At 45.3% G+C, this 18,876-nt stretch overlaps 1 protein-coding gene across 8 annotated transcripts in view; it reads left to right on the forward strand.

Moving 5' to 3' along the window:
- Positions 1-18,876, forward strand: part of tns1b (tensin 1b) — a 287,235-nt gene that overhangs the window by 97,937 nt on the left and 170,422 nt on the right. For all 8 annotated transcript variants that reach the window (XM_052522076.1, XM_052522083.1, XM_052522080.1 and 5 more), the window contains exon 2: positions 8,842-8,956. In XM_052522076.1, coding sequence (XP_052378036.1) covers positions 8,842-8,956 — 115 coding nt within the window. The remainder of the gene's footprint in view (positions 1-8,841; positions 8,957-18,876) is intronic.

The following is an 18,876-nucleotide window of genomic DNA, read 5'->3' on the forward strand; positions in this document are numbered from 1 at the left end:
GCCAGACTGAGTGGAAGGAGATGAGATAGGTCAAGGGTGAGACGCCCCTGCCTGCTTGCGTTTTGTGAGCTGAAGAATCATAGCCTTGCGGGAGAAAACATGCATGGAGGGGGTGGGCGGTTTGGGAGAGTGAGGAGACAAGAATGGGGTTATTGGAGAAAGGGCGGGGTAGGAGCGCGAGGGATGTTCCAGCAACAGAGGGCACACACACACATGCACACACACTTCCCATAGTAGCAGATGGGACCTGTCACAGTGACCCCACTGTGTGTCTTGTTAACATCTCACCCAAACACATGTTGTCCCATATGAGAGACGCTGTGTTAAGTAGGTTATTATCTCAGTTGAATGGATGGATTGGATGGGATCACTACTGATAAGGCTTGAGTTTCAATCTAATGTTCAAGGGAGTTCACACGCACATTCACTCACTCACTCACTCACTCACTCACTCACTCACTCACTCACTCACTCACTCACTCACTCACTCACTCACTCACTCACTCACTCACTCTCACTCTCTCTCTCTCTCTCTCTCTCTCTCTCTCTCTCTCACACACCCTACTTGAAGGGCATAAGATAATATGGATCTGCACAGGGTTATGTTCATAATGTTATCAAGCTCTAGAGTCTTGTTACAAGACACTATCTGAAAACCTTTTCATTCCTCCTTGTAATGCACTTTTGCAGTGGGCTCTAAGGATGGATTCATTGCCCAGACACACCAACAAAGTTAGTCGGTGCCAATACCAAATGAAATAAATCCCCAAATGAAATTAACTCCACAGAGTTTGTTAAGTGGGTAAAAAAAAGCTTGACAGCAGGTTTGCTGAACACATCCCAGGTAGCACATTTTGTTCCTTGAGAATTGATGAAATTAAAATGTTTGGTTTCCCATTGGTTCAAGAAGCCAAACGTTTCCAGACCGGTAAAACGGAAGTTTTTTTAGAAAACGTTCTGAGAATGGAAGTGAACATTTGACCTGTTCTGGGAACATACCATTTGTAGGTTACATGGAGTTTCTGAGAATGTTTTACTATGGTTCACAGAAAGTTTTCCTGGGATATTTTATTAACTTTCTGAGAACGTAGGTTATTTTGAGGTTTTTAATCAAAGCACATATAGGGACAGAAGTAAATGAATTTGAATCAAGCAAACACATGTATTTTGTATTGTGGCACGGCATCATTGAGATTCAAAGCTATGATTCAAAGCTATGATCTTCTTTTCTCTATCCATTGGAGTCCCCTGCGCCACCAGGATGGAGCTAGCATGCCATGTTTGTTTTTTTACTCCTACCAAGCTTTTCATTTTAGTCTATTCAAACAGACCCAATTTCAAAGGAAACAAGCACTCATTAAGAACAGGTGTGGTCAAATAGTGGATGCGGCCAAAATACAAAGGAGTTTTCCTATGCTGAGAACAGAATGTACAGTAATGTTTTTCTTTGAACGTTACTAATGTTTGCTTGTGATTTTGATCGAAAGTTGCCTTAATGTTCTGAGAACATGACTTTAAATAGAACTATGAGGAAACCTGCAGAAAACGTTATTGTGAAGTCTTGAAATTCCCACAGGAGAACGTTGTTTTTTAAAAATTTCTCTGAACTATTTGTGAACATTCCCAATGTCAAACCAGTTGGAGAACGTTCCTAGAGCATTACCAAACTACATTGTGTGTAGCCATATATGCCACAGACTTGCTGAAGTGTGTGTGTGGTAAATAGAAGCAAATAAAGGGTTATGAAATGGTAGGCAATACAGCTTTACAGATCGACAGCACCCAAAGGAAACATTTCTCAAACTATATTTTGGATTTTCTTTATTAGTCCAATGTTAATACAGTCCTAAAATGTTTTGCATATCAGCAGTCAAGTTTTCAAGATATTGGATTTGAAGCAAAGTGTCACTTGCCACATCATCATGATGATACAAAATGTATCATATGATGCAAAACAAATCATCATGTTGATGTGGCAAGTGACACTTTGCTTCTAGAAAATCCTCTTGATAACTTGACTGCTGACGTTCAAAACCGTTTGGGAATGTGTAACAGTGGACTAATGGAAAAAAATACAAAAATATAGTTTTGAGTGGATTTTTCCTTTGAGCTCAAAAGTACATACTTTCTGAAGTGTGCACTTTCGGGGGGAAAAAAGGTGCTAAGTAGAACCACGTAGGTTCTTCAGTTTGTCTACATAGGTGAACCCTTTTTGGTGCTGGGTAGAATCCTTTTCAGAGGGTTCTATTTAGAACCCTCTATGAAGGGTTCTACCAAGAACCATATTATCATCCAAAGGTTCTTACTATAACCGTCTATGAAGGTTTCTACCGAGAACCCTTTTATATTTGGAGGGTTCTTCCTAGAACAGCAGTTCCAATTATTTATGACAATATGTTACATATAGCAGAGCCTTTCTTTGAAGGCCTAGTTATACCCTAACACTGTGGCGTTACAAAACTCCTGGATTACAGGTCACGTCAGTGCTGCAAGTCACATTATGCTGGCTTGCAAAGTGATGTGTAATTCCTATTGGAGCCCGACAGAGTTAGGAATCCAACAAGTGGAATTGTTACTCACCTGCTACCTGGATTCAGAATGACTGTGGGGTAGGAAAAATTGAATACTGAGACTACCTTAATCATCTAAACTAGAACAACCATCTCAGTAATGGTTCCAACAAATCCAATTGCTAACAGATTGGGTTAGTTTAGAAAACTGTATTTTATTTATCTTCCTGTAGCATAAAGTTCATCAACCAATCAATGTACATGCCAAAACACAGATATTACAGTAAAAACAAACAATTCTTAGCATGCTGGGAAACATTCTATACAGTATGGTTCTATTTAGAACCGTTCTTGCCTTCCAAAGAATCATTCTTCCCTTCCAAAAAGGGTTCTTTAGATCAAAATGGTTATTGGTATGACCCTATCGCTCTGCTAAGAACCCTTCTGGAGTGTGTGTGGAGTGTGTGTGTGTGTACTTTGCATAGGGTTGTAAACTAATGAGGTGAGGGATTTATCCTCACATGCAGCTCGGACTGAAATCAGTCTGCTTTCTCGGTATATGTGTATCAGTGTGTGTGTGAGAGATGGGGCGCCATCGAATGCACCGCTTTTAGCGTCAAGGATGAAAAAAAGCTTCTCGAAGTGACCTTATTCAGCAGGAATGTCTCAGAGTTGTAGCTGGAAAAGCGGCCCTATTGGGGGGTCAATGTACAGATTTGGAGCTTATTGAGCAGGATGTGAGCGCCGCTCGCTATCCTTGTGTCAGACAGGTATTCCCTTTCATTGTAGTTGCTTTTGCCTTTCCTTTCATAGTTTCCTCCATCTGGATTGGTGTGATTGACCTTTGACCTGGACAGGTGAATAATACATTCCCAGCAGGCATTCACCATACTGCTTTCACCTATCATGATTTTTGATCAGTGCAGTTCAGAGTTATCCAGCTTCAGTCTTCAGTGATATTGCGCTGTGCAAGTTTTTATCCCAGTTCATCACTAACACACCCGATTAAAAAAATCTAATACCAGAAGGGTACTGGAGGGCTGGAACAAAAGCCTGCACACCCAGTAGCTCTCAATGACCCATTAATGAGTTGGTGAATCATGGCGTATATGAAGAGGAGATAAGGAATGGATTCCATTTATACCTACTGAAACGCACCCTTGCTCTTCCCAGAGTGCTGTAGCCCTGCTTTAAACCCTATCAGCCCATTGGGAGCCACGCCCCCAAACCACGCTCCCCACTCCCTCAGAGTTAGGGGTCTCCATTGTGTGTATGTGCGTGTGTGTATGAGTGGCTTGGAGGGATGGGACCCTGTTCCCAGGAGCTTAGCGTCTCAGCAAGGGGGCTGTGTGTACACTGGCCTTGTCCCCTGGGGGTCCAATGATGCCTGTTTCAAGCCGTCTGCCTTTGTGTCAGTCTAGCAGAGAGAAAAGGGAGGCGATGGAAAGAGCCACGGTAGGACCAGGGGCATTTGCATGGTTGGCATCACTTTGAACTATAATCCAGAGACCTCGTCTCTTGTGAATGTGAACGTACCCCCACGATTACCGTACACCCCCCCACCCCTCTCATCTCTTCCCTCCAAATCCATAGCGCCATGTATCCCAGAATCCGCCACTTTCCTCCCGCTACAAACAATAAACAAACTCTGCAAGCAGTGGCGGCCCTCTTAATGAACGGAACCAATTAGGGTCGGGCCCCATGAAGGGAGCTCCCCTATATTGTTTTGTGCCGTTTATTTACATAGTATTTGGAGTAAACAATGGAGGCCAGGCCTCAGATGGGTGCGAAGCAGAGGAGGGCTTGTTTGTTTGGTTTCTAAAAGAGGATGAGCACTTATGGCTCCAGTCCAAATTGCTAATGGGAATTAAACCATGAGGTATTGTGCTGAGATCTGAGTGCCCCCTCTCCTACACTCACCACCCAAAGGTGGGGAGACAAGTGACTGACATTGGAGGCCAGGCAGGAGGGATGAAGTATTTAAAAAGTGTTTTGCTGGAGTCTCTTCCATTCTGTTGCACAGCCTGATGAATAGGGGGGAGAACACTAGAAGTCTGTTTTATTTGGGGGTCAGCTCCTCTCTCTGAGAGGGCCAAAGACGATGGTACTCCCTGGCCTGAATAGACTGAGATTGAGACATTTTTAATGTCTGGCGTGTGTCCCTCACATTGTCTCCCTCTCTGTCTGCAGCGTGAAAGAAACTAAACTACACAGTTACATTCCTGTAGTAGGCTGCAGAGCCCATATGCGGAGAGGGACTTTCAGGCAGTTGATTTGCTATTCTGTAATGTATGTTCAAATGGGAAAATTACATGTCAGATAGATTATGTGTAAATGTTTGAATAGATGTTACCCTGTGTATGCATGATAACATAGTTGTTTTTGTTTACATTTTGTCTTGAGCCCTCTTCTTCTCATGAGGTGGGAACAGCTTACTGTACATCTCTTGTAATGAACCAAAATTACACTGTTGATGAGAGCCCTCATAGGAGATCCCAGGACCCATGCTTCTATAGTAACCCTGTCAACTGACTAACCAGGTGGCCAAGAGGTGTGTGTGTGTGTTGGCATGCGTGAGTGTGCGGTTAAAAATTCAGCCCCCACATTGTTTGGGTAAAAAACATTATTATAATTTTTTCTCCCCAATTTCATGGTATCCAATTGGTAATTACAGTCTTGTCTCATCATTGCAACTCCCGTACGGACTTGGGAGAGTCGAAGGTCGAGAGCTTTGAGTCCTCTGAAACACAACAAAAACCAAGCCATACTGCTTCCTGACACAAAGCCCACTTAACCCGGAAGCCAGCTGCACCAATGTGTCGGAGGAAACACTGTGCACCTCGCGACCGTGTCAGCATGCACTGCGCCGGGCCCAACGCAGGAGTCAGTAGTGCGTGATGGGACAAGGACATCCCTGACAGCCAAACCCTCCCCTAACCCGTACGACGCTGGGCCAATTGTGCGCCGCCCCATGGTTCTCCCTGGCGTGGTCGGCTGCGACAGAGCCTGGACTCGAACCCAGAATCTCTAGTGGCACAGCTAGCACTGCATTGCAGTGCCTTTAGACCACTGTGCCATTTGAGAAGCCGAGTCATTGCGCATGTTGCCTGTAATCCATGGCTTCTGGTTGGAGTATGTACGTACAGTCACTGTGGGGACGACGTTATCGATGTACTTATTGATGAAGCCAGTGACTGATGTGGTGTACTCCTCAATGCCATCGGAAGAATCCCAGAATATATTGCAGTCTGTGCTAGAAAAACAGTCATGTAGCTTAGCATCTGCTTAATCTGACCATGTTTTAATTGACAGAGGCACTGGTCCTCCCTGGTTTAGTTTTTGCTTGTAAGCAGGAATCAGGATGGAATTATGGTCATATTTTCCAAATGGAGGGTGATGGAGAGCTTTGCACGCGTCTCTGTGTGTGGAGTAAAGCTGGTCTAGAATTGTTTTCCCTCTGTCATGGTCATTTGACTGATAGTTTGCTTCTGATTGGAGGGAGAATACACTATTTGTTGCCCATCATGGGAACCAGACCTTGTGCTTTCCTGTAGGCTGCACAGACATCCATAAATCTACCTCTCTGCTAAGTGGGGGAGTTAGCAAGGTAGACTGTTGGGGAAGAGAGGATGGTAAGAGGGGAGGAAGAGAGCGAGAGAGAAATAAAGAGAGAGAGAGACTGACAGAGATAAAGAAAGTGAGAGATGTCCAGAAATAACAAAAGAGAAAGTAAGTTGAAATAAAGAGAGCGAGTGAAAGAGGTTCTAAGGGATCAAGACAAAAAAGAGAAAGTACTGTACAGTCCGTTCTAAAATGTAATACATTTATTTTTTCCCCTCATCAATCTATATCCAATGCCCGATCATGTCAAAGCAAAATCAGGTTTTTAGATTTTTTTTGCTAATTTATAAAAAAAAAAGAATCACCTCCCCGACCAAGGCCCTTCTCCCTCAATTGCTCAGTTTGGCTGGGCGGCCAGCTCTAGGCAGAGTCTTGGTGGTTCCAAATGTATACCTTTTAAGAATGATTGAGGCCACTGTGTTCTTGGGGATCTTCAATGCTGCAGACATTTTTTTGCTACCCTTCCCCAGATCTAGGCCTCGACACAATCATGTCTCAGCGCTATACGGATAATTCATTCGACCTCATGGCTTAGTTTTTCTCTGACATGCACTGTCAATTGTGGGACCTTATATAGACATGTATGTGTCTTTCCAAATCATGTCCAATCAATTTAATTGACTACAGGTGGACGCCAATCAAGTTGTAGAAACATCTCAAGGATGATCAATGGAAACAAGATGCACCTGAGCTCAATTTCGAGTCTCATGGCAAAGGGGCTGAATAGTTATGTAAATAAGGCATTTCTGTTTTGGAATTTAATACATTTGCAAACATTTCTAAAAACCTGTTTTCACTTTGTCATTATGGGGTATTGTGTGTAGATTGCAGAGGATTTTTTTTCTCAATTTGATCCATTTTAGAATAAGGCTGTAATGTAACAAAATGTGGAAAAAGTCAAAGTGTCTGAATACTTTCCAAGGGCACTATGAATATACAATAAATAGACAGAGTGGGAGAGCCAGCTAGAGTCAGCTGAAGTGCTTACCTCTAACTCTGGCCTGCAACGTCTATGCCTCACTGCATTCCATCCACCGACTCTTTGGGATTGATAGCCAAAGGAGGTACATAACGTCATTACTGGTACGGCTGCAGTGTCTGGCCTGGGATTTCTCTCTCGGTGGTACACCGCAGCTCCATTCCATTCTCCTGCCATCTAAAGTCTCTCTCTAAAGTTGCTCAATGTGCCAACCACATGGCCTTTTGAGCCCTGTCCAGCGAGCACACACACACTGCCTTAATGGAAATTTGATGGATATTATAAAGCCATTCCGGCCTGCATTTCCTGCCTTGAAAAGCGTTCAGTAACCCTCATAAAGAATATGGTTAAGAATCAGGCAGCTGTGCATGCACGCGCACACACACACACACACACACACACACACACACACACACACACACACACACACACACACACACACACACACACACACACACACACACACACACACACACACACACACACACACACACACACACACACACACAACACCATAAAAAAATGGTGTAGGCTATAGAATCTGGTCTGTTTTACATCTGTGCTTCCCCATAATGCATTGTGAGTCGACTCGGTCCCCAGGTCTCTTTGTTATACATTCTTTCCTCCTTGTTTACGTGTTAGTCTTGATTCACTTTTCAGACAGGTGACGTATATGCAGCAAATATCTTTGTGTGGCCATGTGTGATTCTTTCACTTCTAAAGTACTTTTGTTATATGAGCTCAATATTGCTATGTTGGGCCCACAGACAGTGTGTTAGTGGGGCCCAATATCCCACCGAGCCGAATCCCAGAAAAGCCCAAAATGGGGACCAGCTGAGAAAATACACAGAGGAAGTGATGTCACCGGTCCAAATCCCCCAAAGTCGTCCATTACGGGGTGACGCTGAGACGCTGACCACAAAGAGGGAACATGACACAGGTTTCACAGCGAGATGGTTGTCCTTCGCTTTGACATTTCTCTTACCCTGACCCCCGCCAACGAGCTCAGTTTAGAAGGAAGACAGGAAAAAGGGAGAACAGTTGAGATGTAATTATAGGAGAAGGAAAACACATGCCGGCTGGAGACAGGGGGGTCATTTCAGAGGAGGCTACGCTATGGACGCTGTCAGATATGAATCATCTCAGAGGGCTTGCATAACACACCTCCAGCAGCAGCCTTTGGAAAGGAGGGGGGGACGGAGGGGCATGGGGTGACGTGGTTGTTCTTGTTTCTCGGAGTAGAGAAAGTGGGAACTGATTCTTTGTAGAGGGCAGCTGGAGTGTACCATTTCTACAGTTGGGCCAAATGCTAAAATTTCTGCACTTTTGTGCAAATCTTCAGTCTGTGACGTGACTCGGTGTGGTTCTGTGCGTTCATCTCAAGTTAGGGCAAATAAGACTTCTCCTACCGCTAAAGTCTATTTGATTAATATTATGTTCATTATCTTTGCATATTAAATAAGTATACTGTAGTGGACTATCCTTATAGATGCACAGCTTTTAATTTATACTGACAGACAATTTGTTTTATTCCTAGTTTGGTTGATTGTTCCATTTTCTTTGCCTGTGACAAAAGTCCAAATGACTTTATCCAGAAAAAACCCTTACGTATACCGTGGCTTATGCACAAATTGAACCCACAGTCTTTGTATTGACACCACTATAACCCGATCAACTGAGCCATCTGCAATTGAACACTAACCCTCTCCTCTTTATCTGTTCCATTTGCAGCCTGAAGAGTTCGAGGCGCTTCACTCACACACCTTCCGGGCGAAGACATTCAAGAAAAGCAAGCACTGTGGGGTGTGCAAACAGACCGTCAGCCAGGAGGGGCTCATCTGCAGAGGTTAGTCCTGACCTTGCCTGAGTGTTACCACGGTAACCATGGTCATCTGGGGTCATCAAAGGGTCATTTGGGGTCTCCCAAGGTCACCGTTGTGGTCACTCTGAGTAATTACATTAAAGTAGCTCAGGGGATGTCAAGGGTTGGCAGGTTTTCAATTCACTCAATGATAGTTTGCTAATCAGCCTTTTAACTAATTTCATTGATTAGATTGATAGAGGTAACTGTCAAAATAAAGGAAACACTTGAAGTAAATGAGGGATACAAAATATATTGAAAGCAGGTGCTTCCACACAGGTGTGTTTCCTGAGTTAATTAAGTAATTAAACAGCCCATCATGCTTAGGGTCATGTATAAAAGTTGCCCATTATTTGGGCCACCATGGCTAGAAGAAGAGATCTCTGTGACTGAAAAAGGGGTCTTAAAGGAGCATAGGGGGTTAAAAGCGTTGCGTGAGTCTCTCTGTCACTAGAGATCAACCCAATGGAATAATTATGGGAATTTCTGGAGCGGCGTCTAAGACAGAGTTTTCCACAACCATCAACAAAAGACCAAATGATGGAATTTCTTGTGCAAGAATGGTGTTGCATTCCTCTAATAAAGTTCCCGACACTTGTAGAATCTATGTCAAGGCTCATTGACACTGTTCTGGCTCATGGTGGCCCAACACCCTATTAAGATACTTTATGTTGATGTTTCCTTTATTTTGACAGTTACCTGTAGTTTGTTTAGTAAGCAAATTGAGTGCTGGCTGGGTACTGAGTATTGAGCATTTGAAGTGGCTAAGTTTTTGAGTGAATTAGAGATTTTAAAAAACTATGTAAAGAGAAAATATAAGCAATATAATAATATAGCTCTGTGAACCATCAACAGTAGATAGCCCTATATCCACTGCGTTGGCAAACCTACAGGCTAGACAGTAGACACACTGGGCTTGGCTGGTCACTGCTACTTGGCTAGTGGAGATGTCTGCTTCTGCTGATAGTGCTGCATCGGTATGCTGGCAGGTTCTTTGGCCTAGTATCCAGAAGGGAAAGATTTGGCTTGCCTATTTCCCTTCCTCCTGGCACGGTATGGATATTTTATTCACAGTAAAGTGAAACAGAGGCATTCTCTTGGCTGAGTGTTTAACTCTGAGAGGACCTAGTATACAATAAGCATGCATTTTTGTTATTACCTTGTAGTTGCACTGTCCTCTTGGAAAGCAGACATTTATACATAATCGTGTGGCTGGCTGCTCCCCACAAAAAAATACTACATTACTAGTAACTACATTATGTCCTTTTGAAAGATTGTTGTTTTTCTGGTAACTGTATTGTAGTCTCTTCCCATTATATTACCATGATTTATTATCCTCCTGAAATGGGCATCTCTTATATATATATATATATTTACAGTCCTCTATGCTGGGTCCTGTGGGTGTTGCAGCTGTCTGTCCCTGCTCTCCCAAAGGGATGGTCTGTTAGGGTAGCCAGAATGCATAGGATCAAACATTTCCCCATGGACCACGATCGCTTCACTATCACATGGGTCAACCTCTTAGCCACTTATTCTGATGTGTTTCTGTGTGTGCTACTTTTTTCCCCTCTTATTGTGCATGTCTGTGCATACTTTTTCTTTGTGTGTCATTGTAATGAGCAAATGTGTATCTGGCCTTACTTGAAGCAAGAGCCCTTGACTCCTGCTGAGAGGCTTATCATGACACTTCAGCACCACCGTTCCAGAGGATGTCTCCCCTGTCAGTCAGCCTGTATACTGTAGATAGATGGTAACAGAGGCTAGCTCCCCTGTCAGTCAACTTGTATAGATAGATGGTAACAGAGGATAGCTCCCCTGTCAGTCAGCCTGTATACTGTAGATAGATGGTAACAGAGGCTAGCTCCCCTGTCAGTCAGCCTGTATACTGTAGATAGATGGTAACAGAGGCTAGCTCCCCTGTCAGTCAGCCTGTATACTGTAGATAGATGGTAACAGAGGCTAGCTCCCCTGTCAGTCAGCCTGTATACTGTAGATAGATGGTAACAGAGGCTAGCTCCCCTGTCAGTCAGCCTGTATACTGTAGATAGATGGTAACAGAGGCTAGCTCCCCTGTCGGTCAGCCTGTATACTGTAGATAGATCGTAACAGAGGCTAGCTCCCCTGTCAGTCAACTTGTATAGATAGATGGTAACAGAGGATAGCTCCCCTGTCAGTCAGCCTGTATACTGTAGATAGATGGTAACAGAGGCCAGCTCCCCTGTCAGTCAGCCTGTATACTGTAGATAGATGGTAACAGAGGCTAGCTCCCCTGTCAGTCAGCCTGTATACTGTAGATAGATCGTAACAGAGGCTAGCTCCCCTGTCAGTCAACTTGTATAGATAGATGGTAACAGAGGATAGCTCCCCTGTCAGTCAGCCTGTATACTGTAGATAGATGGTAACAGAGGCTAGCTCCCCTGTCAGTCAACCTGTATAGATAGATGGTAACAGAGGATAGCTCCCCTGTCAGTCAACCTGTATAGATAGATGGTAACAGAGGATAGCTCCCGTGTCAGTCAGCCTGTATACTGTAGATAGATGGTAACAGAGGATAGCTCCCCTGTCAGTCAGCCTGTATACTGTAGATAGATGGTAACAGAGGCTAGCTCCCCTGTCAGTCAGCCTGTATACTGTAGATAGATGGTAGCAGAGGATAGCTCCCCTGTTAGTCAGCCTGTATACTGTAGATAGAATGTAACAGAGGATAGCTCCCCTGTCAGTCAGCCTGTATACTGTAGATAGATGGTAACAGAGGCTAGCTCCCCTGTCAGTCAACCTGTATAGATAGATGGTAACAGAGGATAGCTCCCCTGTCAGTCAACCTGTATAGATAGATGGTAACAGAGGATAGCTCCCCTGTCAGTCAGCCTGTATACTGTAGATAGATGGTAACAGAGGATAGCTCCCCTGTCAGTCAGCCTGTATACTGTAGATAGAATGTAACAGAGGATAGCTCCCCTGTCAGTCAGCCTGTATACTGTAGATAGATGGTAACAGAGGATAGCTCCCCTGTCAGTCAGCCTCTATACTGTAGATAGATGGTAACAGAGGATAGCTCCCCTGTCAGTCAGCCTGTATACTGTAGATAGATGGTAACAGAGGCTTGCTCCCCTGTCAGTCAGCCTGTATACTGTAGATAGATGGTAACAGAGGATAGCTCCCCTGTCAGTCAGCCTGTATACTGTAGATAGATGGTAACAGAGGCTAGCTCCCTGTCAGTCAGCCTGTATACTGTAGATAGATGGTAACAGAGGCTAGCTCTCTCCTGTCAGTCAGCCTGTATACTGTAGATAGATGGTAACAGAGGCTAGCTCCCCTGTCAGTCAGCCTGTATTCTGTAGATAGATGGTAACAGAGGCTAGCTCCCCCGTCAGTCAGCCTGTATACTGTAGATAGATGGTAACAGAGGCTAGCTCTCCTGTCAGTCAGCCTGTATACTGTAGATAGATGGTAACAGAGGATAGCTCCCCTGTCAGTCAGCCTGTATACTGTAGATAGATGGTAACAGAGGCCAGCTCCCCTGTCAGTCAGCCTGTATACTGTAGATAGATGGTAACAGAGGATAGCTCCCCTGTCAGTCAGCCTGTATACTGTAGATAGAATGTAACAGAGGATAGCTCCCCTGTCAGTCAGCCTGTATACTGTAGATAGATGGTAACAGAGGCTAGCTCCCCTGTCAGTCAGCCTGTATACTGTAGATAGATGGTAGCAGAGGATAGCTCCCCTGTTAGTCAGCCTGTATACTGTAGATAGAATGTAACAGAGGATAGCTCCCCTGTCAGTCAGCCTGTATACTGTAGATAGATGGTAACAGAGGCTAGCTCCCCTGTCAGTCAACCTGTATAGATAGATGGTAACAGAGGATAGCTCCCCTGTCAGTCAACCTGTATAGATAGATGGTAACAGAGGATAGCTCCCTGTCAGTCAGCCTGTATACTGTAGATAGATGGTAACAGAGGATAGCTCCCCTGTCAGTCAGCCTGTATACTGTAGATAGAATGTAACAGAGGATAGCTCCCCTGTCAGTCAGCCTGTATACTGTAGATAGATGGTAACAGAGGATAGCTCCCCTGTCAGTCAGCCTCTATACTGTAGATAGATGGTAACAGAGGATAGCTCCCCTGTCAGTCAGCCTGTATACTGTAGATAGATGGTAACAGAGGCTTGCTCCCCTGTCAGTCAGCCTGTATACTGTAGATAGATGGTAACAGAGGATAGCTCCCCTGTCAGTCAGCCTGTATACTGTAGATAGATGGTAGCAGAGGATAGCTCCCCTGTTAGTCAGCCTGTATACTGTAGATAGAATGTAACAGAGGATAGCTCCCCTGTCAGTCAGCCTGTATACTGTAGATAGATGGTAACAGAGGCTAGCTCCCCTGTCAGTCAACCTGTATAGATAGATGGTAACAGAGGATAGCTCCCCTGTCAGTCAACCTGTATAGATAGATGGTAACAGAGGATAGCTCCCCTGTCAGTCAGCCTGTATACTGTAGATAGATGGTAACAGAGGATAGCTCCCCTGTCAGTCAGCCTGTATACTGTAGATAGAATGTAACAGAGGATAGCTCCCCTGTCAGTCAGCCTGTATACTGTAGATAGATGGTAACAGAGGATAGCTCCCCTGTCAGTCAGCCTCTATACTGTAGATAGATGGTAACAGAGGATAGCTCCCCTGTCAGTCAGCCTGTATACTGTAGATAGATGGTAACAGAGGCTTGCTCCCCTGTCAGTCAGCCTGTATACTGTAGATAGATGGTAACAGAGGATAGCTCCCCTGTCAGTCAGCCTGTATACTGTAGATAGATGGTAACAGAGGCTAGCTCCCCTGTCAGTCAGCCTGTATACTGTAGATAGATGGTAACAGAGGCTAGCTCTCCTGTCAGTCAGCCTGTATACTGTAGATAGATGGTAACAGAGGCTAGCTCCCCTGTCAGTCAGCCTGTATTCTGTAGATAGATGGTAACAGAGGCTAGCTCCCCCGTCAGTCAGCCTGTATACTGTAGATAGATGGTAACAGAGGCTAGCTCTCCTGTCAGTCAGCCTGTATACTGTAGATAGATGGTAACAGAGGATAGCTCCCCTGTCAGTCAGCCTGTATACTGTAGATAGATGGTAACAGAGGCCAGCTCCCCTGTCAGTCAGCCTGTATACTGTAGATAGATGGTAACAGAGGATAGCTCCCCTGTCAGTCAGCCTGTATACTGTAGATAGAATGTAACAGAGGATAGCTCCCCTGTCAGTCAGCCTGTATACTGTAGATAGATGGTAACAGAGGCTAGCTCCCCTGTCAGTCAGCCTGTATACTGTAGATAGATGGTAACAGAGGCTAGCTCCCCTGTCAGTCAGCCTGTATACTGTAGATAGATGGTAACAGAGGCTAGCTCTCCTGTCAGTCAGCCTGTATACTGTAGATAGATGGTAACAGAGGCTAGCTCCCCTGTCAGTCAGCTTGTATTCTGTAGATAGATGGTAACAGAGGCTAGCTCCCCCGTCAGTCAGCCTGTATACTGTAGATAGATGGTAACAGAGGCTAGTTCTCCTGTCAGTCAGCCTGTTTACTGTAGATAGATGGTAACAGAGGATAGCTCCCCTGTCAGTCAGCCTGTATACTGTAGATAGATGGTAAAAGAGGCTAGCTCCCCTGTCAGTCAGCCTGTATACTGTAGATAGATGGTAACAGAGGCTAGCTCCCCGGTCAGTCAGCCTGTATACTGTAGATAGATGGTAACAGAGGCTAGCTCTCCTGTCAGTCAGCCTGTATACTGTAGATAGATGGTAACAGAGGATAGCTCTCCTGTCAGTCAGCCTATATACTGTAGATAGATGGTAAAAGAGGCTAGCTCCCCTGTCAGTCAGCCTGTATACTGTAGATAGATGGTAACAGAGGCTAGCTCCCCTGTCAGTCAGCCTGTATACTGTAGATAGATGGTAACAGAGGCTAGCTCTCCTGTCAGTCAGCCTGTATACTGTAGATAGATGGTAACAGAGGATAGCTCCCCTGTCAGTCAGCCTGTATTCTGTAGATAGATGGTAACAGAGGCTAGCTCCCCTGTCAGTCAGCCTGTATACTGTAGATAGATGGTAACAGAGGCTAGCTCTACTGTCAGTCAGCCTGTATACTGTAGATAGATGGTAACAGAGGCTAGCTCCCCTGTCAGTCAGCCTGTATACTGTAGATAGATGGTAACAGAGGCTGGCTCCCCTGTCAGTCAGCCTGTATACTGTAGATAGATGGTAACAGAGGCTAGCTCTCCTGTCAGTCAGCCTGTATACTGTAGATAGATGGTAACAGAGGCTAGCTACCCTGTCAGTCAGCCTGTATACTGTAGATAGATGGTAACAGAGGCTAGCTCCCCTTTCAGTCAGCCTGTATTCTGTAGATAGATGGTAACAGAGGCTAGCTCCCCCGTCAGTCAGCCTGTATACTGTAGATAGATGGTAACAGAGGCTAGCTCTCCTGTCAGTCATCCTGTATACTGTAGATAGATGGTAACAGAGGATAGCTCCCCTGTCAGTCAGCCTGTATACTGTAGATAGATGGTAACAGAGGCTAGCTCCCCTGTCAGTCAGCCTGTATTCTGTAGATAGATGGTAACAGAGGCTAGCTCCCCTGTCAGTCAGCCTGTATACTGTAGATAGATGGTAACAGAGGCTAGCTCTCCTGTCAGTCAGCCTGTATACTGTAGATAGATGGTAACAGAGGATAGCTCTCCTGTCAGTCAGCCTGTATACTGTAGATAGATGGTAACAGAGGCCAGCTCCCCTGTCAGTCAGCCTGTATACTGTAGATAGATGGTAACAGAGGCTAGCTCCCCTGTCAGTCAGCCTGTATTCTGTAGATAGATGGTAACAGAGGCTAGCTCCCCCGTCAGTCAGCCTGTATACTGTAGATAGATAGTAACAGAGGCTAGCTCCCCTGTCAGTCAGCCTGTATACTGTAGATAGATGGTAACAGAGGATAGCTCCCCTGTCAGTCAGCCTGTATACTGTAGATAGATAGTAACAGAGGCTAGCTCCCTGTCAGTCAGCCTGTATACTGTAGATAGATGGTAACAGAGGATAGCTCCCTGTCAGTCAGCCTGTATACTGTAGATAGATGGTAACAGAGGCCAGCTCCCCTGTCAGTCAGCCTGTATACTGTAGATAGATGGTAACAGAGGCTAGCTCCCTGTCAGTCAGCCTGTATACTGTAGATAGATGGTAACAGAGGCTAGCTCCCTGTATACTGTCAGTCAGCCTGTATACTGTAGATAGATGGTAACAGAGGCTAGCTCTCCTGTCAGTCAGCCTGTATACTGTATACTGTAGATAGATGGTAACAGAGGCTAGCTCTCCTGTCAGTCAGCCTGTATACTGTAGATAGATGGTAACAGAGGATAGCTCCCTGTCAGTCAGCCTGTATTCTGTAGATAGATGGTAACAGAGGCTAGCTCCCCTCCTCAGTGTATACAGATCAGCCTGTCAGTCACCTGTAGATAGATGGTAACAGAGGCTAGCTCCCTGTCAGTCAGCCTGTATACTGTAGATAGATGGTAACAGAGGCCAGCTCCCCTGTATACTGTCAGTCAGCCTGTATACTGTAGATAGATGGTAACAGAGGCTAGCTCAGCAGCCTGTATACTGTAGATAGATGGTAACAGAGGCTAGCTCCCCTGTCAGTCAGCCTGTATACTGTAGATAGATGGTAACAGAGGATAGCTCCCCTGTCAGTCAGCCTGTATTCTGTAGATAGATGGTAACAGAGGCTAGCTCTCCTGTCAGTCAGCCTGTATACTGTAGATAGATGGTAACAGAGGCTAGCTCCCCTGTCAGTCAGCCTGTATACTGTAGATAGATGGTAACAGAGGCCAGCTCCCCTGTCAGTCAGCCTGTATACTGTAGATAGATGGTAACAGAGGCCAGCTCCCCCTGTCAGTCAGCCTGTATACTGTAGATAGATGGTAACAGAGGCTAGCTCCCCTGTCAGTCAGCCTGTATACTGTAGATAGATGGTAACAGAGGCTAGCTCCCCTGTCAGTCAGCCTGTATACTGTAGATAGATGGTAACAGAGGCTAGCTCTCCTGTCAGTCAGCCTGTATACTGTAGATAGATGGTAACAGAGGCTCCCCTGTCATAGCTCTCCTGTCAGTCAGCCTGTATACTGTAGATAGATGGTAAAAGAGGCTAGCTCCCTGTCAGTCAGCCTGTATACTGTAGATAGATGGTAACAGAGGCCAGCTCCCCTGTCAGTCAGCCTGTATACTGTAGATAGATGGTAACAGAGGCTAGTTCCCTGTCAGTCAGCCTGTATACTGTAGATAGATGGTAACAGAGGCTAGCTCCCCTGTCAGTCAGCCTGTATACTGTAGATAGATGGTAACAGAGGCTAGCTCTCCTGTCAGTCAGCCTGTATACTGTAGATAGATGGTAACAGAGGCTAGCTACCCTGTCAGTCAGCCTGTATACTGTAGATAGATGGTAACAGAGGCTAGCTCCCCTGTCAGTCAGCCTGTATTCTGTAGATAGATGGTAACAGAGGCTAGCTCCCCCGTCAGTCAGCCTGTATACTGTAGATAGATGGTAACAGAGGCTAGCTCTCCTGTCAGTCAGCCTGTATACTGTAGATAGATGGTAACAGAGGATAGCTCCCCTGTCAGTCAGCCTGTATACTGTAGATAGATGGTAACAGAGGCTAGCTCCCCTGTCAGTCAGCCTGTATTCTGTAGATAGATGGTAACAGAGGCTAGCTCCCCTGTCAGTCAGCCTGTATACTGTAGATAGATGGTAACAGAGGCTAGCTCTCCTGTCAGTCAGCCTGTATACTGTAGATAGATGGTAACAGAGGATAGCTCTCCTGTCAGTCAGCCTGTATACTGTAGATAGATGGTAAAAGAGGCTAGCTCCCCTGTCAGTCAGCCTGTATACTGTAGATAGATGGTAACAGAGGCCAGCTCCCCTGTCAGTCAGCCTGTATACTGTAGATAGATGGTAACAGAGGCTAGCTCCCCTGTCAGTCAGCCTGTATTCTGTAGATAGATGGTAACAGAGGCTAGCTCCCCTGTCAGTCAGCCTGTATACTGTAGATAGATAGTAACAGAGGCTAGCTCCCCTGTCAGTCAGCCTGTATACTGTAGATAGATGGTAACAGAGGATAGCTCCCCTGTCAGTCAGCCTGTATACTGTAGATAGATAGTAACAGAGGCTAGCTCCCCTGTCAGTCAGCCTGTATACTGTAGATAGATGGTAACAGAGGATAGCTCCCCTGTCAGTCAGCCTGTATACTGTAGATAGATGGTAACAGAGGCTAGCTCCCCTGTCAGTCAGCCTGTATACTGTAGATAGATGGTAACAGAGGCTAGCTCCCCTGTCAGTCAGCCTGTATACTGTAGGTAGATGGTAACAGAGGCTTGGGTATTGAGTTGTCTGCTGTATTGACTACAACATGGCTGGTTCCATAGAGGCAACTGAGTATGGTAGCGTGTGCGCGTGTGTCTGTTTGCACATGTTTGTACGTAAAGTCTGTGTTTTATGCTTGCCTGTGTTTGTGAGAGAGAGTTTAAATACGTCTGTGTGTGTGTGTGTCCTGTCTGGTTGGAGCAGATTTACGAGGGCCAGCCAGTAGGCTCTCAGGAAAGTACAAAATGAACAATAGAGGCCCACTCAGACAGCAACACACACGCTAACACACTCCATACAAGGACACAGCCTGGAGTAGCCAGCACTGATGAATCACTGAAATTGGTCTTGTCTCAGGACCGCTTGGTAGGAATGACCCAGATGGGGTTTCAGAGTTATTAGTACATCTGCGAGCACTCTGAGGTAATGTGAAGTCATGTTCAGATGTTCCACCCACCCCAACACCCCCTTCCCTTCCGTAACACTGTTTACAAACACTCATCAGTCACATGGGTTCCCAATCATCATC

Source organism: Oncorhynchus keta, chromosome 7, assembly GCF_023373465.1.
Source record: "Oncorhynchus keta strain PuntledgeMale-10-30-2019 chromosome 7, Oket_V2, whole genome shotgun sequence".
Taxonomy (NCBI): domain Eukaryota; kingdom Metazoa; phylum Chordata; class Actinopteri; order Salmoniformes; family Salmonidae; genus Oncorhynchus; species Oncorhynchus keta.